This window comes from Gymnodraco acuticeps, unplaced genomic scaffold, assembly GCF_902827175.1.
Source record: "Gymnodraco acuticeps unplaced genomic scaffold, fGymAcu1.1, whole genome shotgun sequence".
Classification (NCBI taxonomy): Eukaryota; Metazoa; Chordata; class Actinopteri; order Perciformes; family Bathydraconidae; genus Gymnodraco; species Gymnodraco acuticeps.
Window position 1 is genome coordinate 272,835 of NW_022990198.1, and position 24,419 is coordinate 297,253.

Consider the following 24,419-nt stretch of genomic DNA (forward strand, 5'->3'; position numbering starts at 1 on the left):
CATGCAATGTGTATGTATGCACGTGTTCAAAGACCATTCAAGATAGGGATTGATAGCTTGAAACAAAAAGTGCATAATAAGGCAAGGCTGCTACACTTACAGGACAGCTTGATGGCCAAAGAAGTCAATCAGTAGAATAACTGGATACAGAAGAGTTCCAGGACTGAATCCATCATCTGTTCTTGCACTAATCATCTGTCCTTGCACCTCTACTTCCTGAAAGAAGCCATTATCTCCGCTAATGTACACAGAAAAAAAACATTCTCTTCACAAGCCATTACATGGAGGGTCCGAGGAAGAAAAAGGTAATAGCTCCTTATCTAAGTGAGAAAACAGGCACATTGAGCAATGTGTCTTCTTTATGCTTGTACTTTTTATTGTGGTCTTTCTCACTGCCTACACGGACATGTCGGTATATTGGAAATCAAAAAAGCATATTACGTTGCAAAACATACGGTCAACCTTCAATAAGTTCTCAAAAGTGAAATAGAGAGAACAGTTATTTGTGAAGTATACTCCTAATGGGTAAAGGAACTATTTCAAACATCTTAAAGTCAGATTGGACAGTAGGAGCTGTTTTTACCGGATAGAAAAAGAGAAACAAAATGAATATCCAACAGCTACACCACTGCCCTCAACACTGTGGGGGCGTGAGGGTCAAGACTCCAAGAACATGGAGGCCGGAGCTCTATGTTGCCATTGTAGCAGCGAGTTGGGCACTGAATGCCTTTTCAGGCTTCAAGCTCAATGACACATGTATTGACCTGAAAGTATATCAGTGGGAGAAGAAACATCAATGCATCTGATAAAGGTGCACAAGGTTTAACGCTTCCACCAATTACAGCTCTGTATCGACTGATGTTTGATCCAAGATGCCTCAAAAAGATGAACCCTATAGGCGGCTATATGTTAGATCCTAAACACATACCCTCATTTACATTTGTGGATTCCTTGCTGTAAATATATTGTATGCATACAGTATGGGTCCATGTTATATAATAAAGGTCTCCTATTATGCTATTTTTAGACATATATTATGGGTCTCAGATATATAAAAAAATATAAAAAACATGTATATGATGTGTTTTGCTCAAAATACCAAACAGATCATGCATTTTAGAAACGGTGGAGCTAATGCCAGCTCAGAATTACACGGCAGATTCAGCTCAATGATGCCGTGACTAAATGCCATCATGTTCTAAACCACATCAAGGATTATTTCTGAAACAGTATGGAGCTCAAATGCTTTTTCTCTTGCCGGTTTACCAAAAGGCGAGTTTCTTTTTTAATTTCCTGCTGTTTTACACATGTGCTCTCTCCAGTACTGCGTTAACTCTGAGTGTTAGCGATGCTTGCTAATGTAAACAAAGACCATATTATGTCCAAAATAGTCGGGCATTGTTTCTGATAGTGCTGTGTGGGTCCGCATTGTCGTTATTACATCATATCGGACGCAAATCTGGATCAGCTCCGTTGTACCCCCGTTTTTAAAGATTTGGGTACGGATGAAAAGAGAGAGGGTTTTATTTTCTGACGCACTGGGAACACATATTTATGTATAAAAGACATCAAAAATTGCATAATAGGTCCCGTTTAAAGGCAAAACTCAAATGTCTTGCAAATAAGGGTTACGGCAGAACCTGCACTAACGCAGATGATGTCAGTGTTTGGCATCCTTTCAACACAGAGCAGGTTTTAGGCAGAATGTCTGGGTGACATTTGGATGTGTCAGATGGGCGCCAAGCCCAGAATTAAATCTGGACTAAAATAATGACGCTCTATTTCAGCTTTGACATGGCTTTATATTCATTTTCCCCAGCCAGTGATAAAGTGAAGGAGGACTTTTGAGCTATATGGTGGCTGCACCTCTGTGGCCCAGGCAATCTGTCAGACCCAGTCACGGCTGTGTTGTTTGTCTGTAAACGTTTGTACGTTGCAGGTGTGTGTAACAAACATGTATTCATACCCTTCAGCTCACTTGTTCTACTTGAAGATAACATCCAGATAAAGAATCACCAGAGTACTTGGATTGATTAAAAAGTATTTAGCAGCCAACGTTTTGTCAAAACAGGCTTGTATTGTACCATATAATTTCTTACAGCTTAAACTGTACAATGTGCCAATTGTGTACAAGAGTTACTTTGCTGGGTTTTATTCTGAATACAGTTGAATAGGGACGTCAACAAGCAGCAATTCAAGGCCTGATACAGGTATGTAATGTTGACCTTGAAAAACTCTATAGGCCATTTCCAAGAAAATTCACTCTGTCCATGCCATTTCTAACATACACTCTGTGAGCTTTTTGCCAAGAGTAAGTTAAGCATTGCCAGAATCTTAATGGTATTTTTAAATCACACTCATGCAAAACAAACCATCATTAATTTATGGAGGGATGCTGCAACAGTTCTACTTTGGACAACATTGCTGTGAGCACCATTCAGTCCACTGAACTGTATTGGGGGTAGCAGCAGAATCCTCACTTTAATATTTTTGTTTGGGTGAACCAACCCTTTAAAATCTGATTGTGCTCCAAGCTTCATGATTTATTTGTAACCTTGAATGTGTGAAATGGGGATTGAGGTGCTTATGCAGTCAGGTGCAATCACTGCTCAGGTGCTGGTTGGTCATACTTCAGCTCACATTTAATTTACATTCCAAAATAGTTTTAGCATTGTAGGCTAATTGTGTGTAGAGCTGTTAAGGAAATACTGGTACGGAGTTAGAAAAATTGATTTCTGCGCAAATCAAAAACAGAAACATTACTCTCAAACTTTTTTTCTTTGCTTTTTTCCAAACGCCTACCCTTGTTACCTTTCTCTCTGTGTTATAGACCCTCCTTTGCCAAGGTTGGCACATTTCAGTTTAACATATTTATTTTCTATTTTTACCATCTGTCTCCCTTCCACAAACAGTTCTGCTCCGCTTTCCTCTCGCTGCGTTTTGACTGATCTCTCTTTCTCTCTGATGAATACAGTTGGATTCTTTCTTTACTCATCTGCCAAAATGCCTACATCACGATTAAAGATCCCTACATAAATTAGACTGTCCATCAGGGTTTGTAAATGTCACTTTAGATTTTTTCTATTTTTCACAAACTCAAGGCAATTCTGCCTCCTTGCTGTGAATATGACAGTGAAGTACCATGGCCTTGGAAGCGGAAGTTGAAAAGATTCCTCATGTTGCCTATAGTTCATGAAGCATATTGAGGCAAGGATTTCATGACTCTTTGACCCTCCTTCATTTTACAAAAAAATGCACATGTAAATTACTTTTCAAGTTCCATTTAATATCTAATGGTTGAAAGAGAAAGGAGAAGCAGTTACCGCAGGTTACTCACAGCTTATGGTAATGCTCTTATAACCTCCACAAAATCATCATACACTAACTTGCAAATGAAAAATGCTGAAAAGATATCCTTCTAAATGAGGCGGTGTGTTTGTATGGACTGGGATTATTCAGACGGTTATCTAAGGCTAATAGGAAACCATGACTCTTTGTCTATCAGAAGTAGACTTTGACAGATTTTATTGTAATTGCCCTTGGAGGTAATAAGCAACACTCATCACCCCATTGGCCTCCCACGAGCTACCGTTCCCATTATCTCCTGCTTGTTCCGATTCATTAAACCTCCAGTGAGATTGGTCAGAGCGGTGGAAGAGAGGATTGAAGCATTCGTTTTGGTTAAGAAGATCCCTTTTCCTCGGTCGCCTCGCTTTAAACTGCCTCTAATCGACAGAGAAATGCTAATGGGGTGAGAAATGTTTAATAACTAGTATTGAACCCACCATTTAATGACACAGCATGTGTGTTAGTCACTTTTTGATAGATCTTGGCTATCCTGTAGTCAAATATCACTGGATGTTAATGCAATCACTGTTACCCTCTAGGTTTTCATTGAGGTCAGTTTTGAATAAGTGTGTGTGTGTGTGTGTGTGTGTGACTGTGTGTGTGTGTGTTTGTGTGTGTGTGTGTGTGTGTGTGTGTGTGTGTGTGTGTGTGTGTGTGTGTGTGTGTGTGTGTGTGTGTGTGTGTGTGTGTGTGTGTGTGTGTGGAAGTCCACTTCACAGATCTCTCAGCAGCGCTCCAGTCTTCCCCCCAGGTCTTTCTTCCTGTTTGGATTTCTGACCTCTACCTTTAAAAATGGGCAGGCAACAGACCATTTCTCTGATTTCATGTGTCTGTGTGTATTCTTGATCTCACCGTATCTGAGGTACAATCCTCACAGCAAAACCGAGGTGAAGATCAGAGCTGTTGATCGGGGATTTGGTCTGAAATGATTTTAAACATTAATGCCCTTTGTTGTTCAAATATGCCTCTTCTCTCCTGTCTTTGTTCTCTGTTGCTCTCCTCTACGCCTTAGAAGGTGCAGGGGGGAGTTCAAACTCTCACTGCCTCTTTTACTTTGGCATGGTAGAATTTTCAGTCAGTAAGAAGAGTCTGAATGAAAGTCATGCTAACGTGTATGTTCATTTTCTCTGCAAATGTACAACAGTGTATTCTTTGAATCACAGCTATTCCCTCTGCCATCTAATTAATATGCACTTATACCAATCTAGGCAGCATTGATTTCCACTTCCTGTGTGAAAATGTATTAACAGGCTCTTGAAACATGCATGTCGTCAGTGACTTGTTTTTCATTTGATACAGAAATGAATGAAAATCAATGGCTGCCTGCACAATGAGAAAAACATTCAAAAACTGAACCTTTAGAGCAATTATTTTAAGATTGACAACAAAATAAAGAATGCGTTATTTAGAGTGAAACGTTTAAGAGCTAACACTTTTGAGGAAAGAACACGTGTTTTCTCCAATTCCTCCCATGTTTCTATGCCCCCTTTTCTGTCTCCTCTGCTGTGCCAAAAATGGCATCCAATAGTCTGGTTTAAGGTGTTAAATATGGATGCCCTGGGCAAATGTCAGGATTACTTGAAATAATTGCAGTCTGCATAACCTGGGAACCATCATTCCCAGTTGTGTGTAATTCTAGGGCCAGATAAAAAAGTGTCTCTGACTGAGGTGAGTACAGCTTGCAGTAAGCTGCCATCGCACCTGTGATCAGATATTGCTCATCTTCACCTACAAGGGCTCACACCTGGCTGCTTTGGCCTCTGTAGGAGAAAGAAGAGTGCAGAAAAAAGAGCCACATAAACCAAGGACTTTTGCAAGTTGTGTTTGAAATGCTGTGGCTCAAATATTGTGTCCATGGTTTACTAAATTGCCCTCTTGCTGAGTTTAGTCACAGTATGTACTTTGAAAAATCATAATGGGGTCCCTGAGCAGTCCTGAGGGTGGCCGAGGAAGCACTCCGTCTTGGTTCCCCTGATGTTAACTCTCTTTATTATTACATTGTGTGCAAGGTATCACATTTTGGGGATGAGAGGGAGAAAGCTATCAGGATCCAGAGAATCATGCCGAGAAACAACAGAAGCTATTACCATGGTGCATTATTTCCTTACTGCCCTGTGGTGGCTTTAATGCGGCTCGCTATTCGCAAAAAAACGAACAAAAAAGCACTCCTGCTTTCTCCTAGCAAGGCACTGTCATTTTCAAGACGGGAACATTTGCTCTGTCGTGCTCTCACATTCTCTCCCTCAGCCTCCACTTTACTGATACTGTCATTTTGGCAACAGTATTTGCTCAGTCACTCTCTATCACCCTCCCTCCTTTCTCTCTCTCCACTCTTCCTCCTTCTGTCCTGAACTGATTCATTTACCCCTTCTCCTTCTCCTCCTTCCTCTCCAACACAGACGAGATAACATGCAGCAGTTTCAGTCCTGGCTTTTGTATAGACTTAGCACAGCCATTCATGTATTTTTCCATCCATGACATGGTCCTCAAACATCCTTAAAAAAAGAGAAAGAAAAGAAGGTGTGCTGCACTAACCTACCATCACTGGATTAAAAGGTAGCCAACATATAAATAATTGTAATGATGCAATAAGACATTTAAAATACTAGAAGGTCAATGAAGTCCGACACATAGTAAATCCCAACAGAAGTATTACAATGATTTCCCCTCAGTCACCCTACTCTGGCAACACAAGCACGCGTTCCTTAAATCACTTAAACAAATGACTATATTCATTCCACCTTTTTTTTGTGAGGTGGAAAGCAATACAAAACCCTTCCTAGTGTTGTAACAGTGTGTTTTTGCGCCTGGCCGCTTGGTGGCAACCTGCGCTGCGCTGCCTGCACGTCAGATCCTAATGTTTCCTCATAAAGAACTCGGGACTCGTCCTCATCCGACGCACACCGGCAGCCGGGCTCTCCTCCGCGGCAGGCTCCGACCATGACAGCGTGCGCTCTCCTTCCCCCTTCTGCTCTCTTTCTTTGCTCTCCTCGCTGCTGAACTTCTCCTCCAGTCTGTCAAACTGAAACGCCGACCTTGACTGCGCGCTGTGGACAGGATTCGAGTAAAAGTCTGTCCGCTTTTTTTTTTTTGAGAGGGGAAAAACTGGAACCACTCGGGGTGCCGGCAGCAACGGGTGAAGTTTGAAGTAAGACGCAGGAAAGGAAGATAACCCTCAGGACTCACGAAGAGTCCGTGAAAAAGTATGATCCTGCCTTGTTACAGGTGCAGCGAGCAATGGACTAACCTGGATTCATCTGACTGAGTTGCATCCAATACTTCAGAGAAACCAACTGGCTGCGTTGCTACTTCTAGGAAAATATCTCTCTATCCTACGGAGTCTGTGGAACATTATATCAACACATTATAACTGTAAAAACGAATTTACACTCTGAATTTCTCCGGTCACTACAGGCTGCAGGAACAGAGGCTCGGTTTTGCGCTCCCAGATCGGTGCGCTTTTCCCGGATCCAGTGCCGGCAGGTTCCCGTACGGAGACCCGGCGTTAGGTGGACAGCAGCGGAACCACACCGGGACACGGACACAGAAGCACACCGGGCACTTGTTGTCCATTCTGCCCAGTTTGGGACAATGTTTGAGGACTCCTGGAGCAGATCGATGTGGCGCGCCACATGGATTTTAATTTCCTCCTTAATCATCCACTCCACACAAGCTCAAGGTAAGAGGGACACGGTGTTGGTTAGTCATCACACGGGCCCATTAGTGTGTAGCTCCCCTGCTATGTTGGATGTTGGCGTTTTCATTTGTGGCGGTACCGGGTCTGTGATGTGTTCATTATGCTTAGCCTTTTGCACGTAGCCTGTAATTTCCTCATTAGGCGACACCTCACTGTGACACACAGTCCCTCTTAATGACACACGTACACACAAGCAATCCATTACCGCTGTAATTTCCTTGATTAAACATGTCATTGACACTTTTCCACATTTGTTCCCCATAACTTCACCAAAGTTCAGATCATGCTTGAGGTATCAAATAGGCTATAATATGATTATTGTGAGGCTCTCCAGTGTTTAACAGTTTATTATGAAGAACCAGTATTTCTTTCCAGCTGTCAAGATTTGTATAAACCATGACTGCATTTTCTAGTTTGAACATATGCAATGAATGTCATTAGAAGAGCAGCTGTTAACACAAATTTTAATCTGATTAATAAGTACTAATTAATTAATCAGCCGACTCCCTCAGAAATTAAACTTTCTGCCTGAAATAAACAGATCCATATTGATATGCAGCAACTGGTGCAGGCACGTGCACTCAGAGCATTACATGTTTACAATTAATTGGTTCTCTCTTTGAGAATTATGCAGCCCGTTTCCCTTGAGCATGAGGCGAGCCACAGCCAAGTGTGGCAGTTTGCAGGGACTGGAATTGGTGGCTGCTTTTTTTAGGGTTTTTATCTGAGTAGTTGCTTTAGTTGGAATACAACTCAGATTCTCCACACAATAATCCCACAAGATCCCTGTGATATTCCTGTGAAGACCTGGAGTGTGAGTCTTTAGTAACCTCAGGCCCTCACCACATTATTCTGTCCCTGTAGAGTTGGTTAGTTTTATATTTGTACAGTAGACAGTTCCTTTCCAAATGATTATATCATTAATTGTTTGCTTTTGAAACCGAATAAAACAGTTGCCTTGGGGAATGAATGAATGTGTTGTTGTTTTTACCATGCAGATAGGCCAGTGTTGGGTCTGTTTTCACCACCATGGGTCCCTGAGGTTGCTCCAGAGTGTCCTCAGCAAAGTAAATCTTAATCGCCGCCCCACTCAATTCTTAGGAAAAGCATTGTAAACAATTGAAGAATGACATGGATCGAAGGTTGTTCTCTCTTCCCTGTAATCTTTAAGGCTTTATTACAGGAGGTGGTATTATCCATGGTGACACAACTTAAAAAATAGCACTATTGCTCTTTGCTTTCCCCCACTGCACACTCTCCACAGGGGTAATTGGGATTCAGGTATTGCTGCCACTATAAGGAGGGAGTATTTCATCTGAAGATAGACTCTAAGCCCTCGATGGCGCTCACTCAATAATACAATGTAGAGAAGATGAAAAAAACAAAACAAGGCAGATATCCATCATTCAGGAGGGCATATCCTAGTGCCTGACATTTACAGGAGATTGATAACTTGTGTGTCCTAGGGATTAAGAGTCCTGACATTGTTGCTTCCTCTCTTTCTATAACTGAATCTCTCCCTGCTGTCATTATCTGATTTTGGATTCTTGTTCCCACTCCTCTCTCTTTCCCTCTTTATGCCTTTTTAACCATTCAAGTGAAATAAGAACACATTATTTACTGTAGTGCCATGACAGGCCTTGACTGCCAGTCACTCATTCTCTTTCTGTTCGGGCCATCCAGCAGTTGCCCTCGGATTTCATTACATAGTCGCTCCTGGGTCAGGACATGTAGGATTTAATTGGATTCTAATTGCATCCCGAACCGTCTGAGTGTCCGTTTCGGAGCACGGCTCATTGAAAGTGACCCCCGTGTGGGCCGCTCTCTTCCCATGCGATGATTAAAGAACATGATGAGGCAAGCAGCATGCCTCTGGATGAACATGTCAGCCACTGCTTGCCACATTTTAATGACCAGCCCACTGAAACGTCTTTTTAACGACGGGAGAACGGCCTTCACCGGACCAAATTGCTGTGAAGTCTTGCTTTAAGCGGAAAGAGATAATCCTCAGTGTATATTGGCATTCATTGTCATTATGAGCAGCAAGAAAAAGAACAAAGTTTTAGTGTTAATACTTCAGTACCTGACTGATGGCTAATGTACACTCGGTGTCTGTCAGTAGGTTTGATGTTCTTCTAAAACGGTGAAACGTTTTGCATTTCAAACAATGGCCTTGTAAAACATACACACACTATTTTCGGTAGCTGACACACACAGTAAGAACATTCTTCGTTATATCATGTAAAAGAAAAAAGGCCATCCTCACAACTAAAGTGACAGTTATAGGAGCTGTCTGGTCTGTCCCACTGTTCACTTCCATTTATTTACTGAGGTCATGCGGAGACAATGCTGGGCTCGCCTGCTGCTTTTGTCGTTTCTTACACGTCTATTTTGGAACTCGGAACAGCGGGGGGGTGTGGGGGGGTCCCTATTGGAATGTCATGTTTGGCATACACTTCTGCATCACTCCACGTCTGCAGATTAGTCTGACTAGCTACAGCTCGACTTTAGGAGCTTTAGAGGGAGTTGAGGACTTCATTCTGTCAAAGGCGTGGGACTCAGATTAACATCCATAAGGATAGTTTTGACAGAGTGTGTGTGTGTGGGGGGGCTGCTGGGAAACTGCCTGCATTAGAATGAGCTATTTCATGGCTGTTGTCTGGCAAGGATGCAAAAGCACAAGATGTTTAGAGGGCCGCTCTGTTTTTTTAGCTTACTGTATTGGACATGGTCCTTGACACAGTAATAGCAGTCAAGGATGTCATCTCCATTTTACATCTGTTAGAAGATTGGATTGAAATTGTGTGGCCGGAATGAAATGCATGCAGTTTGTGAGCACCTCTTGACTGCTTCTGAAGGAAATAAAATTGGATGCATTCTTATCCCAGGCGACAAAGTAGGCACATAATCATAGAAGCACAGCAGAAATGTTCTGAGAGCTACTAGATGGCTCTCAGATGAAGAGGTGGAAGCTATAGTAACATTTGCTAATATTAAAGGTCCCATGTCATGGCCATTTCTACTGATCATAATTCCATTGTTGAGGTCTACTAGAATAGATGTATATTGTGCAATTTTCCAAACTCACATTGGTTTCTCATACAGCATCTCTGTATAGTATGTGTATTCACTCTCTGTCCTAAATGGCTTGTTGGAGCTCCTGCCCCCCCTCCCTATGAGCCAGTGGCCGTCTGCGAGACAGCGAGACACAGCGAAACCCAGCCAAAACCAGCCCGAACACACACACACACACCCGCAGCCTGGCTGGGAGTTTGTGTGTGTGCTCACACACCGACTCACAGCCTCGCCACGTCCCGCCGTTTCAGGGAGGAGAAATTTGGCGGAGCTGCAGCTGAGAAAATATTGAGTGTGTGTGTGTGTGTGAGGAAGTCCGCGGTTTGGTCCATTTGGACCAATCCACGTACTTAACCTAACGGCTCCGCGGACGTAACAGCTCCACGGATTGGTCCATTTGGGTATGGGCACGTCACTGTACCCAGGAAGAAAACAATGGAAAAAGAGAAAAGTCCAACGAGGCGTTCTGGGGCAGCACAGACAGGTCTTTTCTGTGTTAGAGTTGTATTCGCTACAGGGTGTACTTTGAGGGTTTGTGACTCTGCAGACCGTTTACATGCAGAAAAAGCTACATAACACACAAGGGGACGGGTAATAACCGGAAAAGCATGACATGGGACCTTTAAGACTTTTGTAAATCCTGTGCATTCATCTTTAGTTTCCTTGAGATTAATCCACTTCTTCACTGAATGGTCAGACACTTGAGTCGTCAAGACATTGTGTTTGCATGTCCATGTGTATACTTGACACCCTGAGAAGCCAATTCCATGAGGCTATAACACAGACAACATACAATGTACTTAGATAAAGGGACACTTAGAATGAAGAGTCTTGAACAAAGGCACATTTGGTCTTTGATATTAGTCATCCTTTCATTCAGCAGCAGGATCACGTGTTTAGTGGGTTTATTTGAACGTGATAGATTGTGCTAAAGTAAGGTAAGAAATAGGAAAATAAACTGATTGAGCTTGTTGTGTGAATGATGGTGACAGTGGGATTGTCACAATGTCTCCAGACTACAAACGCCCTGATTTGTCACTCATCTTAATTGACAGACTGGGGATATCTGTTTCCTTGTAGCAGATGTGCTTTGTAAAATTATTTGAAAGAAAAAAAAGACAAGGCTATCCTAGATCCCTGCAACCAGCACTTTGGCAAAGGTCACAACATATTGCTTTAAGTATTCAGGGCTGGCCAGAAATCTCAGGGTCAAAGTCTTGTGATAGATTTCTCCGAGGGATGTCTAGAGTTTCACTGTGCTACGTTCAATAAAACTTAGCTTCCCACCCAAGGTCTCTGCTACTGGCAAGTAATACAGAGAGGTGTAACTGAAATACTTTTTCCTCTCTGGAAAGCACTTTCAGAGCATTTGCAAATGGGGCTCTTTTCATTGATCCTGGGCCAGTTCCCCAATATCAGTCAATCGAAGAGTTTAAGAGTATTTCTAAGTGGGACTCTGTCAGTGTTCTTACATTTCTACACTTGCACTTTAAAAAAAGAAAATAGGGTGATCGCTAGTGGCATACATATTAAAGTTCTGCACAACAGAAATACAAAGAAACTCAATATACATTTTGCTCGGTTTAAGAGAGACTGCATTATAAAAGAGTTAAAACTTAAGAATGGTGAAAAAGTGACAGTTATTCGTGACATTCTTATTTACATACCCAACTGAACATACATGGTACATTCCTTATAAATAATATTTAACAACAGTGCTGATATATATTATTAAGAAAGCCTGTGGCTGAACGCAAAACCTTGGGATGATTTGGATGAATCTGGAAGACCCTGTCAGTGGACTTCCCACCTATTCCCACCTAACTCTGCACTTTTCTGAAATTCCTTCTCCTGTATACTCATAATAGTCAATACACATTATGCAGGTTTTATTATAATACTGATTACTGTGTTGAAAACCCCCTGGAAACCACCAGGAAAATAACTTTGTGTTCTTCACTGGGTGGATAACAGCATCATTTTTTTGGGATTAAAATATTCCTCTGTTCATCATGATAATGAATATATGTGACAGTGAGTGTTTCTCAATCATGAGTACGCTTGCTTGGTAGCACATGTCTGCCGAGCGTCTTGCTTCAGAAACGAGGCAAGAATACTTCCGGGCATTCGGAAAACAAAGAGTGGAACAGGCTAGCAAGTGTGCAGGTGTGCACCACATGAGAAGCCCCGCCTTTACATTTTCCGCCACAGATTTGGGGAAATTGGTCCGTGCGCAAAGCATTGTGGGGATTTTAAGACCGCGGAGTCTACACATGTGCAGCCTCAACATTTCTCCAAACGAAGTACGCCGGGCTCGATAGATTTCCAAGTATGCTGGACATTGGAACAGTACTTCGGCGGCACTCGATGACGTAGTATGCTGGAGCTGCTTTACTCGACATTGAGAAACACCCAGTGTCCTCATTGCACCTTTAGAGCTACCCCAACTTTATTCTGTTCAAGAAGCCTTCACATTCATGGATTTCTGTGTTTTATGGCTCACTGGTCCATGAAGCATTGGTGCCAAGATGCCTCATTAGCACAAAACGATCAGCGTCACTTTGGCGCCATTACATAAAATGGTGCCACCAGGAACACCTTGCTACTGTAGACGATGTTTCAAAGTATCATGACAAGGCACAATCAATGCCATTTTGAAACTATCTGTTCAGTAACCGCATTTGCTTCTCATTTCCTTCATTGGCATGCAAACAGCTTATCATTTATCTCTCGTCTCATTGAGTACATACTAAGAGCTTAAATACAAAAATGTAAGCCAGTCTTTTGCTTCAAAACAGCAGTTATTTAACCCTTAAAATGACTATTGGATTAAAACAAAAAAGATTTATGTTTGTCCCCTTTCATCTCACTTCTAAGCATTGTGCTGCCCAGACCAAGAACTGTTGGACTAATGGGAAAATGTAGCAGCCTCATTCAGAAATAGTTTCTATTTAAACCCCTGCCAACTTACCCACTGTCTGGAACATGGCACAAAAGGCGTCTGGTTGGTTTTTGCCAGGGCTGTCCTTTGTGTCATTGCATTGTTATTAATTTGAGTTTTGTTCACACTGTTTACGGACTGGGAAAAGAGGCCATCCAGGCCAGCTGGGAATTTTCACCATACACTCAGATGGACACTGACAGTGGTCAACGTTTGACTGAAAAACAATTTGGACTCTGCAATAAACACAGAGGTACTATGTGTCTCCCTTCTGTCTTTAGTAGTGACGGGCTAATGATGATTGTTCAGCCATATATCCTAATTGGGGCTCTGACTGCAGTGTATTATACTGTTGATTCCTTTTCTTTTTTACTAAGTCTTAAACATGTCCTTTGATCATTATGCTGTGCACTAGGGCAAGCCAGATTTCTTGCAGAGGAATTCATATATTTGGCCTGTGTTATGTGTAGGTCTTACAGCTACTGAGGTTGTGCTTTTGCTCCTTTTTATACAGGTGGTGCCTCTTTACCTTTGATGATTGGGCAATGAGAACACTGCTACCTTACATTTGTAGTGCACTTTTAGCTTTTCAGCACTACAGCATTGTTCCTTTGAAGCTGCCGCTGCTGCTTTCAATGCACCATGTATGCTCTACAATAAAACGTTGGCCTCAACAAGGTGTTGTGCCAACAGTAGATTGAAGGTTTTACGGTAGGGCATTTCATCTTGTTTTAATACCACTGTGGTGAAAGCTTATCCTGTGTTTCCATATTTGCTAAGCCAAGCTAACCCACAATTCTGCACTCTTAAATTAGCACCTGGAGGCCTTCTGCACCTTTACACCACACATCAGTTTCAGCTGCACAGTGCCAAGTCGTGAGAGTGATTTGCTCCTGCTGCACATGTCCTTCAAAGCGGGCTCCAAAATGACCCCTAAAAAAATAATAAGCCAGAGGTACGGATGTGATTATGGACTTGAACTTTTCTCTCGCTTTTTAAGAGGGCCATTATGCATGCAGGGAAAGGCAGGGGGAGTCGGAGTCAAGGCTTGTTTACCAGCATCATCCCTCATCCAGCTAGATGGAAATGAGCGCGGACCTTTAGAGTGACACTAGCTTCAAGAGGCCCCCAAACCTGACTCACTCATGCAGATCCTTGTGTGTTTGTTCATAGAAATGCACTCAGTTTGGCTGGGGGCTTGGGAACCCACCTCTGAACCCTGTAATTGCTGTTCCCTGGGGGAGATGTTTTTGTGAGTGTGTGTGGTTGCATGTTGAATTTGAATTTGTATGCATATATAGGATGGTGTGTGCTATTGGGTGTGTACAAGTGGCCAGTGAGCAGTCCTTTAGCTATCATCACACCCTGACTTTCGACCACAGACTGACTCCCATAGGACTATAAAATTCCCCCCCCTAAATTGCAGGATGAACAAAACAACGGTAAACAAAAAAAAAAACCTGAAACTGTAGTTCATGGAGTTCACAAAAGGGCGTTAAAGCAAATGCCCAAAGCCATATATTTTGTGAATGAAAATGGATTTATCCTTAACTGCTCCTCTTTCCTGCATAGTTTGATATCACAGGTATTATTCTCTCTTGAAGAAGCCGGATGACAAGCAAATCAATTTAAGGGATTAGTTAGGGATGGTATAGAGCCTGATCGATTCTGACAATCGCGCCATCTTTAACAGACATCTCATCAAAGGCCCATTCCCTTTTTTTGCCATTCCATTACCCATCCATCCAGTACTTGGATCCACTGCCTTACCCATCCCATGCAGGAATAATGGGGCCTTCACCCCCAGTTGGATTAATCAGCCATAACCATATGCTACCGTGTGCAATTACGCTGCCATTTTGACCAAGGGAAACAGCTGTTGCCATTTGAAAGGGTGGAATAAGATTGTAATTGCCTTAACTTTGATTTGTCGGGTGCTTTGATTTGATGAGAGAACACATTTTAAGCTTTACATTATAATAACCTCGGAATGAAGAGAACTATTAGAACATGAGACTTTTTCTTCTTCCACATGCATTCAGTGGATAACCTAGCAGTTATGAGGTACTGTATAACTCACACATTATATAAGGAATGACTGTTTATTCATTTAGGTTTGAATAGGCTTTCTATTTTCAGAAGCTTTGTTTTAGATTTAATCGTCTAATGACATTTGAATATATTTAGGCATGTGAGCGCCTTAACATTTTGATTTAGAAGGCTTTCTCTCTAATCCCTAAGGTGAGGCAGACTGCTGAGAACCTTTATACCACAGCCTCTTATATTATTATTTGTATCAATTGGCTGGATTTGATGTAAAACCTACCTACTGTACAAAAGCAAGTTCTGTGATGCGGTTGTGATCATACATTCCAAGATTTATACTTTATAGAACTCACTGTCAAATACATTTGTATGTCCTAGACCGTTGCAATATTGACCTGGAGTTAGACAACTGATCTCAGATGATGTATACTAATTATTATAAAAGTAATTCCAGTTACAGAAATCCACAAATTGTCAAAAGGGATGGAAAAATAATAAAAACAAAATATGTGAACAACTCCAAAGACAGTCACTTTGCTCAAGTCCATTGCCTCCATCGTTTCCTCCATGCCCAAAGTCTCCTGATGCACTCCCATTGGGTACCTTTGTTTTGGCTACAATATAATCTGCTCTCAGAAGAATCAAGGCACATTTCATAATATCTGAAAACCCACCATTATAAGCATAATGGCAGAATTATTTACCATTAGGATGGTGTGGATGTTTAAAACATTTCAGGAATAGGCAATTTCAAGACAAAAAGTCATGTAGTCTGTTCTAGGGTTTAGCCGCACCATTGGTTGGACCCTGATAAGACATTAACAAATGGATTTTCTTCAAATCCCTGAAGATAAAAGATCAACAGCAGATTGATTGAAGACGAAGAGAAAGAAAGGGCATGAGGATGAATGTCTAAGTGGAAGCACACGGAGCATTAAATGAAACTAGAATGTTAGTTGTAATGGAAGAGACCGGGCATCAGAATCCGTTATGTTGAAAACTGTAAGGAGTATTTTTAGTGGAACGTTCAATTTTCCCAACCCATTTGTGCACCTGTCAGTAAAGAAGATGGTGCATGAGTCACTCTTATTTTTCATAGGACTGCCAATTACTGGCTTTCTTTTCTCAAACTTTTTAAAGAAGGATACAGTAAATGATACATCTCTTTTTCTGCCATTCATAGTCTGTGTCTTTGTATAATTATCCAAAAAATAAACTTGGCGCTGAATCAGAGCTACAAAAAGGGAGAATGTAATAATGAGATGTCTTCTTTGTGCCTCAACTATGCGAGGACAAAATGTCCTCCTCTTTTAAAAATACACCAAATGACTGATCCCTGACGTTGCTTTGAAAACTGTACTCATTTGAATTTCTGAAGCATGTTCTTATTTCCCTTTTTTGTCCTTATTTGATGCTCAAGGGCCAGTCTTGAGAGATTTAAGGCTCGGTTCCCTCGATGGAACGCGTCTCACATCTTCGAAAAAGAAAAGGTGCTCTGCTGGTATTCGCACATTGATCATGGACGCCTGTGATATTGTTTTTGAAGAGTTCCTTTTGACTCCTGCCAAACACCATGTAAACACCAAGCACTGTTGAAATTATCTTTTTGTTAGCAGATGTACTTCACACATGTCTTATGAGTGGAGTGCCACACACAGAGAGGGAGTGATGCGGAAAGAGAAGAAAGAAGGTGATGGCAGTATCACCAATTAACTAGAGGCTAATCAAAGGCGTTGTTAGATACTTTGAAGTATCTGTTGCTGATTTCTTCCTTAGCCACGTCCCTTATCTCCACTAGAATTAGGTTTGAATATAATCTGCTTATCAAAATGCTTATCTATGAATCTGAGAGGTGTATGACCATTGACCACATTTTGAAAAAGACATCAGCTCAAGTGCTTAACACTTGAGCAATTTAGATTGGTTCAATTAACATCTTGATAATCATTTGCTTGGATGCACTTCACACATAACCATGCCTCCTAAACAGTGTACTTAATGGGAAGGACCCGATGATAATGTAGGTGACGGAGTGAGATGGACGTTAGGGCGCAGGGCTTTGAACCGAAGCATAACTCGCTCTTGACCTCGACTCAAGCTCACTAATAGGTAGCTTTGCACACGTTCCAAGATGGCAGCGCTCGGTAACACAAACAGCTACACCTTCACATTTGTGTCCCCTCCGTGTACTAGTCGGACAAAGATAATCACTCTCAGAGCTGAGCAGAACAGGCAGGAAGTGCTCCATCCATCTTGACTTGTCAATAGTTACAATTTTAATTACACCTGAGTGCTGTCAGCCTGCCAAGCTGGGAGTATTGATTCCCTCCAACTAATTGATTAATTGTTGCGTTAAAGGGGGCAGTTTTCCCTGCATCCCCCCCATATCTTTTTTTTTTTTTACCATGCCCTTAATTTTCCCTTTCTGTATACTGTGTTTACGTTTTACCTGCAGGCAGTTGTGTGGAATAAGTGGAGGGCTTGTAAATAAGAACTGCCATATTTTTCACAAGTAAAGGAGTGGTATATTAAAAAAAAGGGGGGTCTTTTGTTTCTGTAAAGCAATAGGTAACAGTTGGTTGCAGGGCAATACATCACCGTAGCCATTATGTGACAGTTAAAGGGTGGCGGGAGATTTGGAGGCACATCTGCCAGGGACCTTTTACTCAAAAGCTTAACTTTGTGCGGCTGTTTTTCAAAGGCTCAACAGTCTGTCGGAATGCGCTCCGACCTTTTAATGCCATTTTAGAAGACACTATACACCTTTGAGCAAAGATGTGTGGACAACCCAGCGGATTGGCCTAGCACTACTACTGTCTCTAAATCATCCTTCCTTCCTGGCAGAAGTCTTTAAACCTCTCGTAAAATGACAGAACTGTGGAGCTGCTGTGTATCACAGCCAACCACAGTGCTTACCGCCCCAGCTCCAGTCTACATAAAATGACCCCCCTTAACAGGCTAACTTTACAATTGTCTGTCATTGAATGGGAAGATTGGTAGGGTTTTATAAAAATGTAAAATTCCAAACCATAATTGTGGTGGCTAAATATTGTTTACCTTCATAAAAGAACATTAATTTTTGATTAGCAGTTTAGAAGCTTTATATTTTTTTTATGTTACAGCCTTTGTTAAAGATGTGATGGTATTGTTGAAATAAACTCAAATACAAGTTGGTAAAAAGCTAAACACCACGGTGACTTCAATGAATGACTAGTATGGTTCAGTGCAGCTTGTTCTTTTAAATATTTATACTCAGTGTGTGGGCTTTGTTCAAATGAATGAGTTAATGTGTGTTTTGACAGTGTTTGTTACTTGTGGCCGGTGGTGGTGGGGGCTATAGCAGACATGATGACATACATGTATGGGAAAAGGGGTCATGCGTCACCCTGAGTTTATACTGTATGATACATCACAAACACTTGGCCACAAACACTGGCCAACTCATACCCAAAACATTGCAATGCAGCTGTGTTTCTTTACTCTGCCCAACAGTGGAATTCCTTTATTAAAGAGGATTAAAGTGGCCGTAACGTAGTAGTTTAACAGGGTAAGTTAAGTGAAAGTTTACATACGTTTCAAGCTGTTTTTTACCTGATGTTCAGATTTCCCCCCTTACAGAAATCCAAGCATGCATAGCCAAAAGAGAATACATGAGAGGAGAGCATTCATACTCCAAAACAAGTGTGTTTATTCTCTGCATGACATTCTGAAATGTTTGGATTTGTAGCGTTGCACACATCCAACTAAAGGCATTATAAGCACAACGTTCTTTCTGTGTACTTTGACATTTTAGATATAAACTGCCGAATCCTATTTTGAGTCTCCCGAAATATAGTGTTGTGGTAACAAACGAGCACTTGTGACCATCTATTTTAATAGCAGATGCAGGGAGAATGTGTGTGATGGTAGTGAGGGGAGATTGATGCTGGGCAAGCTATGTACGTATGTGTCCATAGATGTACGCTCTGGGAATGGTAATCATAGCTAGCCCTGTCACTTTGGCAACATGCAGGACATTTCTGACAAGTGACAGGAATAACGTCAATCGTACAACAAAAGAAGAAAAAGCTTGAGGTAGCCCTGTCCAGAGAATAAAAAGTGTTTACAGTGTGACTGCAACACTGTATATAAGGTTTCCTATGCTGGCCATTTACATCCTTTTTCCTTTATTCTGGAAGCGCTAGGATACAACACAACCTACGCACATGGTCCGCTATCCCTCCGTCCCTCATGGTTCTAACTCACACAAACACTCATGTTCCCACAAACTGAAACACTGATGCATGAAAAAAATGTGTTTTACGCTGTGGGGTTTATTCATGTAAACACTATCTGAATAAACAAACAAATAGACAAACACAAAGGCAGAGTGCTGCATGCTTAAGACCCCCTCACGCCTGCTGACACACACACACACACACACACACACACACACACACACACACACACACACACACACACACACACACACACACACACACACACACACACACACACACACACACACACACACATCACACAAACACACACTACCACACCACACACCAGGCACACACCACACCACACACTCTCTCACACACACACTCACACACAAACACACACACACACACACACATCCGTGGAACTGAGCACAGACAAGCAGCACTGTTTCATTCTGCATCTGCTTTTTTTTCCTGTGGGATCCCGGCAATGATTGTATGAGGATGTCGCGGTCTAACAGACCACAAAAAAAGGCACACACTTGCAGGGGCAGAGGAAAACAGAATGCACCGAAAGAGCTGTTTCTTCATTTCCCTGCAAACATGTAACTCTAGCTGCCCTGCTGTGAAACTTTTTCTTTTGATTGTTTTCTGTAAGCTTTAAATGAACACTGACATTTTACGAAATACACATTTTTCCCAAAGACACACGAGAAAATTGATATCTGGCACAGATGGTTGGGTTTGTTAGATAAATGTCCTACATAGAAAAGGTGCTGTCTGCTGAAATATCACTGATATTGTTTATGATTTATATATTCAATTGAATAATTTAGAACTCCTTTGTACAAGAATACAGTCGGTGAGGAAAATATTCCACTTAAAGGTGGTGGGGTAGGTAAGTTTGAGAAACCGGCTCGAGATACACTTTTTGTTATATTCCATGGAATGCTCTCAACATATCATATCATATCATATGAACTTATCTCGTGTCCACATTGGTCATGTGCGCGTTCGTGTGTGTTGGAGGAGGGGCTCTGTAAGGAAGTGGCAGATTTTTTCCGGCTGTGTATTTTCAAATTCTAGCGCACTCGAGCTGGTTTCTTCAAAATTACCTACCCCACCGTTAAGTGCAACAATTATGACATTTTAAAGACAGCCGGAATGAACCACGTTGGTATAAATAGGCCAGACACCTACCTGTAATTGTATGAATATAAAACTTTAGGAAGAAAAACAAATATAACTCATCAAACAAACAAAAAACTGAATTCACAGTAAAGCAAGTGGGCGGCAACCATGACTTAATGTTGCATTCAGCTGATCTGTTGTTCTAAAATACCATCTAATGGCTCTTCTTTTAGTTTTGATCTGGAAACGGTTTGGTCACAATTTATTGTTGAAATAAGTTATTGTTATTGCATATTAAATAAATGTGAACAAATGGCCTTTTTACAAAGTTAAATACATGCAAATGTAAATGATAGTTTTCAGGGCATATAACTTATGATCTGATGATCTTGACTAATTTCTGATGACTATAACCGTGGTTTGTGTCATTAACTACTTTGTTTCTGCCTGTGTTACATCTCACTGAAGAGTGGCTGTTCTCTGATTCACATTTGAAGATAATGATTGGACAAGATACAGCAAGTTGACCGCTCCCTTCCTTCTTGCATCAATAACATTCTTTCACCCCTCAAAGAGTTTTTGACAAAGCTCAGCTAACTATTTCCCAACCAAAACTTGTCCTTACCTGCCAAAATGATATCCTTATGTAACTTCTCATGTTACCCGGCCTAGATGGCAAACAATTGTCAGTGTTCCTTTCAGAATATTTTGCAGGGGGATTAACCGCTGTATTGAAATAGCTGTGATATTTTAAAAACATAGCTGCTGGTAACACATACTGTAGTTCAATGGCCGTAGGACACTGGATACCATTTTTTTGTGGGATACACATCAATATTTCAATGTGAAATCATTTCTGCTGATGAATGATTCAGTTACCCATTGTGCATTGTGTTGGCCCTGTACAGATATAGAGTCAGTGTCCCGGTCGGAGAGCTCCTAACAACTGTCATTCCTTGGCCTCTGCAGCTGCTGCCGTGCCCCTCAGGTGCAAACACACATAGGCCTTGATCCTTTGACCCACCAAGCCTTGTCTAATCCCCCAAAATAGATCTGTACCCGTGACCCGTCAATGCCAGAGAAGTCAGAAGTGTTTGATAGGCCGGAAGACACCGTTGTGTTCAAGGATATGGTGGTTCAGAGCGATGATGTACCAACTGACAAACACAAACAAGCTGTTTGATGTTGTACTAACAGAGCCCTTCCGGGACTGCTCCGAACCGCACTGTTCTCCCCTTGACTGACTGACATTGTTTTCCTCTGTTATCACTCGGAGGCTTTGAAATGAGATTGACATCCCTGATCAGAAACTATTTCTCTCGGTCTGTTTTGGGACGAGGCAGTAGGTAGGAGGCACAGGGTTTTTGCTGGAAGCTAGCAGCAGGACTGACAGACCAGACATACATGCTGTCGGACTGTGGCAGTGTCTACGGCCAAAATCTGATCCCGTTGTTCAGCCAGGGCCTGGGGGGGCAGCTGTGAGATCGGTGGGCTGTCAACTTCCCATTGCCTCCTCCAGGTACAGCCATGCGAGAAGAACCAGTTTGATTATTTTTGCCTGAAGGCATCGCTGTCTCTCATCCTCTTTCTCTTGTTTTTAATGGAGGTTGGCAATTTTACCTTTTATGTTTCTCTCTGTCTTCCTTGTACTCTTTCTGCTCTGCTTGTTTTTTTTTAGCAACAAGCTTTGAGGAACGAGGAGGGAAAGAGAAGTTCAAAGGGAGCCTGCACACTCTGTCCTCAAATATCATTAGGCTATCTCAGATGGCATTATTACAGCTTCTGCCATGTGCTTGTGTGTTACTCTATCCATGATTTTCTTTTTTTTCTGTATCTTTGCTTGATTGATTATTTTCTCTTTGAGCCTGTGTCTGCGCACACAAATGCGTATACATGCAGCCAGTGCGTGCCTTGCCTTCTTCCTCGGGCACGGGGCCCGGGGCCACTAATGGGCCGCCCTGCCATCAGCCCCTCCATATTGAGCAAGACGTCCTCGCTCCCCTCCAGCACAGTGCACGAGGGAGCTGCCCTCTGTTTGATGTCACTTCTGTTTTGCTCTGATCTTCCTCCACCACAGTAACACAGTCGTACATAAGCCGAGATAATAGAGAAATAGTATGAAGGAAAAACATCTGGAGTGTGCAGGAGCAAAGGTCCCAAACCACATGCTGAATCAAAGCTGCCTTTTCTGCACCCCCTGAAGGATATATGGCTTGTGCTATTTCATATTTGAACTATAATCAATGCTGCTTATGTGAAGATTCAAATCAATAACTCCATTGTCACTTTTAAAAGAGCCATACTACAGTATATCCCTTCATTGGCATAACATGTAGTTTATTCATCTTAGCTTATCAAACTGAGCACTTAGAAAGTACAGTCTCAATTGTTTAATTGGCCGTGTAATGAAGAAATGTATAACTATCTGCAACAATTTTGTGGACAACAATTATGTTCTGCCGTACCAATACATGATCTATATCCGGCTTTCTCTATTAAGAAAATGATGGTCAGTTGGATCAATTCACTGTTGGTTGTGGTAATATGTTGGAAATAATTAAAGCATAAAATAATGCAAATGTAATCCTTTGAATGTGAATCAATTCAGGTGGCTTTTGTTTTTAACAGAATACGTATGGTTGATTTATAATATATTGTAGAGTTCCAAATGCTGTCCCTTTTGCATAGTGTTTCATGGCAACCAATATGAATATTTCACATTTTCTTTGCGTCATGGAATCCCATTCTCTTTTTCAGATAAATGCATTTAAAATAGCCTGCTGCTGGAGATGTCATTTTGATATGAATGCAGGTGAAATGTAGGAATTAAAACAATAGGGCCAGCATTTCCATGTGATATGTTCAAGTGAACATCATGTATGGTATGTGAAAAATATGATATTAATGCTTGCAGAACTTGTCATGTGATGGACCCTCTATCCAACACTGATCCAATCTGTTTGGACGCCGAGTCTTCACTTTTGCCCACACAACTCCAGAATGTGCAGAGATAGAGTCAGCTGGAAGATGAATAGAAACCATATAAGGCAATAACTGACAATGGGTGTCAGCAGGGCCGTTACTTCACACCTGAATGTTTTTATTGCTACTGGAGGTCCATTTTAGCGGAAACTGAAGGTCCCTGCTGTATTTCGTTTGCCTTCTCAATTCTTTATACATTGTCTGTTCTATTGTACTTTGGGCCTGCAATGGGCCTCGGCTGAGCGGAGTTGTGTGCACTTTTCCCGTGTGCTTGCGTGTCTGTAATGCACAGTTGCTGCAACCCTGCGAGTACCACATATTTGGACTGTGTAAGAAGGGTGCGAGCAAGCATGCAAGATGGAGGGATTGAGAGATTGTGAGAGACAGGAGGAAGAGGGAGGGGGGGGCCCGAGAGACAGAGCCTGCACAGTTACTGAATCCATAACGGATGAAAAGGGCCTTGGCAGGAGTCTTAAGGGGCTAATAAAATAAAGTTCTCTCAGATTAGTTAGCTAATAGAGCTGTAACATAGTGTTGCGTCTTAATGCTGAAGGGAACATGGCCTCATGTGTGCTGGCTGTGATGTGGGGGGAGTGATGAGGCAGGATAGGGTGGGTGGGAAAGCGGGCGTGAGGGGTTAGGCGCTAACGAAGCACCTGCTGTGAAAGAAGGCCTCCGGGTCTGGTTATTCAGTCAGGGGCGAGCAAGTAGACAAGGAGAGGAGAGGGAGCTACCTGGCATGAAATCACCTTCCCAGCAGCTTTAGTACTTACTGTACGAGATCAATGCACAGGCTATGGCTACATGTGTTTTTGTAAGCTAGAGGAAATTAGTGCTTTCTGTAAGGCAAGGACAGGAGTATAAAGGCTTTCATTGACAAGTGGCCTATTGTTAAACATGTTGAAGCTTCACATTTTCTTGAAAATACTTGAGAAAGGATTGAAAACAGTGCATTCATCCACAAGTTATAAAGCCATAGAGAACAGGTCCGGAAGAGATA

General features: G+C 41.9%; 1 protein-coding gene across 1 annotated transcript in view; it reads left to right on the top strand.

The window, feature by feature from the left end:
- The first annotated feature begins 6,231 nt into the window (after nt 1–6,231).
- The window catches only part of sdk2b (sidekick cell adhesion molecule 2b), a 290,174-nt gene continuing 271,986 nt past the window's right edge, over nt 6,232–24,419 (top strand). Inside the window, 1 exon segment of the mRNA XM_034218059.1 lies at nt 6,232–7,027. Within this exon segment, the coding sequence (XP_034073950.1) occupies nt 6,940–7,027 (88 nt within the window). The 5' untranslated portion in view covers nt 6,232–6,939.